Source organism: Notothenia coriiceps, unplaced genomic scaffold (genome assembly GCF_000735185.1).
Source record: "Notothenia coriiceps isolate Sejong01 unplaced genomic scaffold, NC01 NC01_scaffold00015652, whole genome shotgun sequence".
Classification (NCBI taxonomy): Eukaryota; Metazoa; Chordata; class Actinopteri; order Perciformes; family Nototheniidae; genus Notothenia; species Notothenia coriiceps.
This window is the reverse complement of record NW_011348353.1, coordinates 1-8,218: the sequence shown is the minus strand read 5'-3', so window position 1 is coordinate 8,218 and position 8,218 is coordinate 1. Positions and strand designations below refer to the sequence as shown.

General features: G+C 39.4%; 1 protein-coding gene across 4 annotated transcripts; it reads left to right on the top strand.

Moving 5' to 3' along the window:
• Positions 1 to 1,135: 1,135 nt before the first annotated feature.
• LOC104949076 (ataxin-2-like protein) lies at positions 1,136 to 7,581 on the top strand. Of its 4 annotated transcripts, none has more exons than XM_010775357.1 (9): positions 1,136 to 1,705; positions 2,097 to 2,136; positions 4,116 to 4,172; positions 4,263 to 4,334; positions 4,426 to 4,618; positions 5,054 to 5,172; positions 5,616 to 5,707; positions 6,343 to 6,549; positions 7,251 to 7,581. In XM_010775357.1, the coding sequence occupies exons 1-9, from the start codon at positions 1,689 to 1,691 to the stop codon at positions 7,561 to 7,563; spliced, it is 1,110 nt and encodes a 369-aa protein (XP_010773659.1). In that variant the 5' UTR covers positions 1,136 to 1,688; the 3' UTR covers positions 7,564 to 7,581. The 4 variants fall into 4 exon arrangements, with proteins under 4 accessions (XP_010773659.1, XP_010773658.1, XP_010773660.1 ...); XM_010775356.1 differs by having other exon boundaries at positions 1,140 to 1,705; positions 2,097 to 2,148; XM_010775358.1 differs by having other exon boundaries at positions 1,701 to 1,774; positions 2,097 to 2,148.
• Positions 7,582 to 8,218: the final 637 nt, after the last annotated feature.

The following is an 8,218-nucleotide window of genomic DNA, read 5'->3' as shown; positions in this document are numbered from 1 at the left end:
TTATTGAAAAATAAATATTTAATAGTTTCCAAAATGCACAACATATTTTGATCTGACAGAATGTTCTGCTTCAGTACATATTTGTTGGCTCTTCCGACTGCGGCACAAAAAAGGAGGCTTGCACCTCAAATAACTAACCGCACAAATATTATAACATTTGTCTAACCACAAAAACTACAAATCTATTTAACCTCTAACACCATCATAGTTTGCTTATTTACATGTATCTGCATTTTCTCAGCGCCCCATTAAGGCGTCATCACTTTATACTAGTATGACAAATGTGGAAAAAACACCCGTTTTAAAGCTTTTCAGTTGAATAAATCAAATAGAACTAATTTATTTTAAAAAAGGATTTTGTTTTTATGACAATGGCGTTATAAAATATACCAACAGACATTTGAAACTTAAATTGTTATTTATCTGCCATTTTTCTTTCTCTACATGCTTAAAAGGAGATACAAACTTTATAATTTTGGACTAAATGTGTTATTTTTCATTTCAAATAGTTTTGGCCCCAGAATAAATTGATATTAGGTGTATATCAGTGTTATACGTTTTCCTGAGTTTATGTGTAAACTGGATCCAAGATGCAGGATTTTGTCCGTGGACCCCCAAGTGAGTATTTAATGTTTTTGTTACTGTATAAAAGGCATCAGGTTACTGGAACACATAGAAGCTGTATAGGGATATGTGGATTTTATGTATATTATTCTTCATACGCACAAGCAGTGTTATGCAGCACTTATGTTTTTAATGAATTTCTTTATCCTGCAGCGTTAAACAAATATGGTTCCTGCTGCATTGTGTTGGAAATCAACATAAAGTGCCTCCAATAGTGTATTAAATATTACAAACGATGACAAACTAAACAAAAGGCTTTCGACCACATTACACAGTCTTCAACAATTGAAATGACACATTTGATATAACAGCATAGCACACACAATTTCTTCTTTCAAAGGAACAGGAGCGTGCTCTGTTTCCAAGGTCAATAATGTCAGTTTATCAAGATTTGATATATGGTTAAATATATACTAAAAACCCTTTTTTGTATGTTTATAATTTGGACTATTAATTTGGAAAATATTATTGTATTACTTATTATGGGGATAAAACTTACTTTAATCCCTTTTATATTAAAAATGTGTTCATTTAACTTTTCTTTACTGAAACCAATTAAAAAGATCCTGCAGCATCAGTTTCCTTACATGACCTCAATCATTACGGCCCGTCGTGAAAAATGATTGACATGAAAACCAACAAATGATTAGAAAAGGTCAGAAAGTATTGACAGAAGGATTTGCCCAATCAGGTTTTGGATTAAACTAGTAGGCGGGGTTTACAATTGGTGCGTTCGTTACAGTACCTCGCCTGAGCCCGGTTCTTGGGCGTACATTCATAGATGGGGAAATTCACACTCCGGGAGTTCTTTCATGGTTGAAAAGCGGTCACTTTTAAATACAATGGAGTGTTTTTATTGAATCAAACTATCTGTGTTGATTTGACTATTTCCTGGAAGCTGCCCGGGAGCTTGATTCGACCCTCATCACATGGACAGCAGCGGGTCCGGACAAACCTAATGCACCCGCTGCCGTGTTTTGTTGTTTTCCAGCGGTGTATCGTGTTTGGCCTGTCAAACTAACCGTGTGACTTTTTGCTGAAACGACGAGACTGGATTATCAGGGATGCACATGACTAAAAAGTATAATTTAAATACTAAAGAATTGCTCAGCTGTCAGTTTCTAATGTGATGCCGACGTCGTTTCTAGCGGTTCGTTTGTGTCTCTGTTGTTAACATTCGACGTCTACGCCAAGCTAGCTCCATTAGCTGACTTAGCTAGCCGAATTTTGCTATTTTATAGAACAACAATCATCATATTTAACTATGTTACCCTTAAGACAAACAGTTTAGATTATATTAGCCGATTTAATTTGTACCTAATTATGCCATGTCATTGTTTAAATTGCTCGCCTGCTAGCTAGAAAGGTTGCTGTGTTGCCTGTTAGAGGCTTGTGTTATTGTTCTCACTGAAGGAGCAGATTTGAGCTGCTAGAGCTCTGATGTTTGTTTTTATTTTTGTTCCACTCTGCAGGACCAGGAACACAATGAAACCTCCATCACAGTCACCTCCTGTAAGCAGTTTAGTAAGTAGTGACAGCCGAGCGTTTCTATTCAGAAAATGTACTTGTTAGAACCAGGGGCGGAGCTAGCATTCATGGCCCAGCCCAAAACTAAGGGGTCCGGGGTGGCCTGCATGTTCCCTACTTTTATGGGAATTTTAAAAGTATTTTTACCAGAGTCTTAAAATAAATGTTGAAGAAATTGAATAAATCAACAATAAAATGAAATACAAACAACAGAAGAATCATACAAATGATAATGGATAAAATAAAGTGCTATCCTGGCTCCAAAATGGTGGAATGAGCTCCCCATTGACATCAGGACAGCAGAAAGCTTACACATCTTCCGGCGCAGACTGAATACTCATCTCTTTCGACTCCACTTCGAGCGATAGAACCATTAACAAAGCACTTGTATACTAATAAAGGACTGGCTTATCTAAAACCAGTTGAGTAGCACTTGAAATGTTTTAGCTCTATGAAACCTGGGGGGTATACTACGAAGCTGGTTCAACCTAACCTGGATATGTTTGAGTTAGCCGGTTGGCCTAATCCAAAACATACGCGCTCTCGCTAAACGGTACTACGACGCGGGTTATCAAGTGGATTGCTCAAGCCAGCCGTGCCCTATCTAGTTAGGTGCGCGTTCACATGAAAGGGGGGGTATTAGGAGCATTCGACCAATCACAAACATGGACAACCGTACTGACAGCGCAGCGTCATACTTCCTGAATGAAAAGTGAACTTTAATATTAGTCAAATATGAAGAAGTTAAACTTTAAACATCCATGAATTAAACACTTTATCCAGGATAGCCACATATAGCTGCACCTGCAAAGGTGAATACAGCTGGTAAAAGAAAAAGTGTTTGTCCATTAACAGGTTTATGATATCACTGCCCCGTCTAAGACACGTCTGACTTTAATTACATTTGACTCGAGTGTTTCGTCAACTTAATGTGTTGCTTAAAATAATATTTCTGCATAGAGTGTGTGACACTGTGAGTGTTGCACGGCCAGATACAGCTCAGCTGACTCAGATAAGGAGATATATGATTATGATGTGTTATGCCGCGGACTTTAGCCTACTTAATGTTACTCTGATCCGGTTACTTATGTTGTGGCTGATATTTAAATAAGCTTTCTTAACGCTAATGTTATAATAGTCAGATTGCTCAGAAGATGGGAGGTGATATTCTATTAATGTTCACGTTCACACAGTCGGTGATTTTTGCCGGCCGTCTTTCCTGCAACGGCAGCTTTTCTGTATTTCCTTTCTCCTGTAATATGACTTGATCGCTTTAAACTCCGCACACTGAGCTCTGATTGGTCAGCAGGCAGTGCTTTCACTGAGTTGATCTCTTAGCCTGCAACCTAACCTGCTCCCGACCAGGTTAGCTGCAGTGCACAGCGTAAGTTACCATGGAGATCTAGCCCGCTAAAAAGAGAACCAGCTTTGTAGGACCGGAAACCCCGAGTTTTCCCTGAAGTTAGCCGGCTAAGCGAAAATCCTGCTTCGTAGTATACCCCCCAGATGTACTTATATGATTCTGTTTTCTTCAAGTTTGTACTTTGTTGGTCGAACGCACTTATTGTAAGTCGCTTTGGATAAAAGCGTCAGCTAAATGCAATTTAAAGTAAAACAATACATGTGATATGGCCAGGGAGGGATAATAAAACCTGCAACATATTAAATAGTTTCACATTTTCAAGAAGGTATTTCAAATAACTTAATTCATCACTAACAAAGACTTTAAATGTATTTTCCGTCAATTGGTAAAATTATGTTTGTTTTTTCTGTACACAAAAATGTATGAAACATTTTCTTTTTGTTGAGACATTATAAAAAATAATATACTATAGTGCAAATATTGGCATGAATATATTTGTAAAAGTTAGTATTGTTCCTATAAACATACCTATTAATGCCTCAGATTTCTGTTGAGGCAGTTTAACCAATGCAACACACTCATTTCAGCTGTATATCTGCAGGTATTTGATGGCGTCTATAACAATGCCAGAATGCTCCATTTCCTCACAGCAGTGGTGGTAAGCTGTTTTGTCTGTCTGAAGTTGTAATCGGAACAGTTTTTTATTAAAAGCACCACATACAAAGGCACTAACAGGTCTGGTTTTCAGGGCTCCACCTGTGATGTGAGAGTGAAAAACGGCACAGCCTACGAGGGAGTCTTTAAGACTTTAAGCTCACAGGTAAAAAAAAAAAAGAACCCTCCTAACACCTCACTTTCTCTGTATCCAAGTTACGTGATTTATCAGTGTGTACTTTTCTGTCCATCTTCAGTGTGAACTGGCTGTGGATGCTGTCCATAAACAGAGCAATGGAGATGGTGACGGAGGAGGAGGAGGCGAGGAAGGAGGAGGAAGCCAGTCCTCTCAACCCAAGATCGAAGATATCACAGACACCATGATCTTTAGCCCCGCCGACCTGGTGACCATGACCTGCCGCGATGTCGACCTAAACTTTGCTGTCAGAGGTAAAAAAAACAAGAGGAATTTATATTTGTGGTGTGTAATACTGTAAAACTTTTCTTCTTGTAGGTTAAGATTTAAACGTTTATGTAAGCCTTTAAATTCTTTAAAGATGTCACATTTTTTATGTTATAACTAGTTTGTCTGGTTACTCTACGTCTAATCACAACTGATGTGGCATCTCTCTTACAGAGGTGAAAACAACTTAAGTAAAAAAAACAACAAACATGTTCAATAAAACAACATCAGATCCAGGTTGCTCCATAATACTCTTAACTCAAAACATCTGCATGGCTGTAAACTTTGAGAATAAATCAGGTTACGTCAACCAAATTGTGGTGAAGACAAACCAAGTGGTCTAAAGCTATACAAATATTTTTGAGGTGGCAGCATAACAGTGTCTATGAGAGTTGTAATTGTTGACTCATTTGTGTGTCTAGACACGTTCACTGACACGTCTATCAGCGCAACCCGGGTGAACGGGGACCACCGGGAGAAGGTCCTGCAGAGGTGGGATGGAAACGGAAACGGAGAAAACTTTGAGCTGGAAGCAGACGCGGTGAGATCTCAATCACTAACATATTCAAATGAAAGGAAGTGTAATACACATTTAAGTGGCTGCTAGAGATGCATCACTTTATTACCTATCTGAAACAATGTATCTATATATCTCTTTATTTATACAAAATCACTGAGATTACTCTGATCAGCATGCTTAGGAATTAATTACATTATAATTTATTTGAATACGTAATCTTTGTTTTAAATAAGTCACTCAACGTGACGCTAGTTTAGAAATAAAGGGCCAACATAAAGAGAAGGTGGCCAAGTTGAGTGTAAATGTGATATGGCAAGCAGCGGCCTTTTTTCAGTCTTGTTTGGCCGGCTGGAAAATGTGTGAGACATATGTGTTGAACTAGCCTCCACTGTGTCCAGTAGAGATATGGTCGCATCAAGGGAACTGCTTCCAATGTCTCACTTTCATGTGTTTTTCTTCCTCAGTCTAACGGCTGGGATGCCAACGAGATGTTCAAGTTCAACGAGGAGACGTACGGCGTCAAGTCCACCTACGACTCCAGCCTCTCCATGTATACGTGAGTCAGTTTTACTCCTCCAGGCAAAGTGACTATTCAGCGGGACTATAAGCAAACCCTGACTTTTCATCCCAGGTTTATTATCTGTAATAGTTTACTCTCTTTCCTATCAGTTATGATGATATGTTGGTGAGAGAGCTTTAAACAGGAGCATAGGTTATTATTGTATCATATCTATCCCACTTATTTCAATATGAAACTTGATTTTACTATTAAAACATTATCATAACAGATGTGAATGATGGTTCTAATCTGTTTCTATTTTTGTTAAAACATTGATTTTGATTATATTTTACTGTCAACATTTATCCTTTATATGAAAGTATAATAGTATGATAATTGTAGGGCTGCAACTAACAATATTTTTGAATATTGGTTAATGTGACCATTTTTAATGAGTCAATTAATCGTTTGGTCTATAAAATCTCAGAAATGATTGAAAGAGGTTTATCGTAGTTTATCAAAGTCCAAGGCAAATTGTAGCAAAACAGGTTAGGAGTCATTTTAACTGTAATTCTAATTGAATGAATCTCCTGATGGCATGTCAAACGACCTTGTCCTTCAGTCTAAACCTGTTATTAACAGTTTATTCAGCTTGTAATAGTTTTTAACTGAAAATCTGTTTTATTTCCCAGCATGCCTTTGGAGAAGGGCACCTCTGAGGGATTCCGTCAGAGGGAAGCGCGAGCCGCTCGGCTGGCCAATGAGATCGAGGGCAGCCTGCAGTACCGCCGGCGTGTTTCTCTGGAGAACGACGAGGGCCGCAGCGAGGAGGACAAATACAGCTCGGTGGTGAGGGAGAGGGAGGAGAGGGCGAGCCCCGGCTTCATCCCCACCGGCAGGTAACACTGGTTTCTTTATTATCTTTAATATGTTGTTTATTGAAGGACAGATTCGTTATACAATATTACAATTGAAGCATCATAACATGAATTTGCTTTAGATGAAAGGAGGGATTGAGCTAGTTTTGAAATTGTATTGTCTCGACCTCTTCTCCATATTTGTTTCGGTCACCGTGTTTTCTAAGTTTTGCATTTATACATTTGATGTAATAGTTGACTTGTGTAGCCCATATCTTAAAAATAGCCAGAAGAGCACAGACTTATAAAACATCAGAAAAATAAGTAAATTGTGTTTTTTTATCAGATTTTAAGGGCTAACACAAACTACACACTTAGAATAGACTTGGACTTGGATGTGGAATTGATTTTGTTCTGTTTATTTGCAGTGAGTCATCATCACTTTAGCGTAGAATAAAAAAAAAACCTGTAATATTATAAACTAAATATTATGCAAGAAGCTCGGTTTAAGTTGTAAATTCATGAGACTCGAGGTTAATCAAATGCCAAAACACCCAAAAATACCATGAATACACAAGATGAGAATATTGCGACTAAAACAAAAATGATAATAATCTAAATTGAATTCAAGAGAATGAGTTACAGAATAACTAAACCTTTACTTTCTGCTCCACAGAAATGTCTCTGATAGAAAACTTCCCAGAATTCATCTGACCACTTCTCCCCTCCGCCTTGTTTCCCAGGGAAGGTAAATACATTCCCCTCCCTCAGCGGGCTCGAGAGATCGGAATGGGCCGGTCCGGGGCCTCCGGGCGCACCGCCCCCCCCTCCTCCTCCAGACACCCCCCGGCCGGTGCCTCCTCCCCCAAACCCCCGTCTGACCGCAGCAGCCCGCTGTCCGTCAGAAACTCCTACTCTCCCCACCAATCACAGGGCAGCCCACCCGCGGCCGGCAGCCCTCCCTGCACCAATCACGTCCTCCCGAACTCCCTCTCTCACCCACAGGCCCTCGGTGACAACGCACGCTCTTCTGTCAACGGAGGTATGGAGGTTTAAAGATACCAGTTTTGAGAAAACGCATCATACCTTAGCTACATAACTACACTGTAGCTATGTTCGTATGACAAAATAAAGAACCTTGACCTTGAACCTTGATAAGGAAGCACATTTTATCCATTAAAGTTCCTTTATAGAGTGGTGCAGGAATGAGTCCTTAAACCAGGGGTGGGGAACCTTTTTCCTCTCAAGGGTCATTTCAATTTTTTCAACATCCTCCGAGGGCCGTACAAATTATTGACCTCTGCTTAAAAAAAGCTTTCTTTCATGCTGTGCGAAGAAAAAGCAACCTCTTAATGCAGATATCTCACCATGACTCGCGCATGCATGCACGTGCACGGTTGTGGCATGACCACCAAAACAGAAAGATATGGACACAAGATGTGTGCAAATGTATTTAGTTTCCCATCCATGTGGACATGATTTAAGTGGGGGGGGGGGGACCTAACCTCCTCTAGGGGGGTCCGGGGGGGCATGCTCCCCCGGGAAGATTTTTTTTAAATGTTGAAGTTAAAAGCATCAATCTGGTGCACTTTGAGAGCAACATTAGGAGCTCTATGGATACATCTCTCAACACCCATATGAAACAGAACTGTAAGCAGATTTATTTTTCTTTATGGATATTTTACAAATCACTCTCCTTTCAAACTGTATT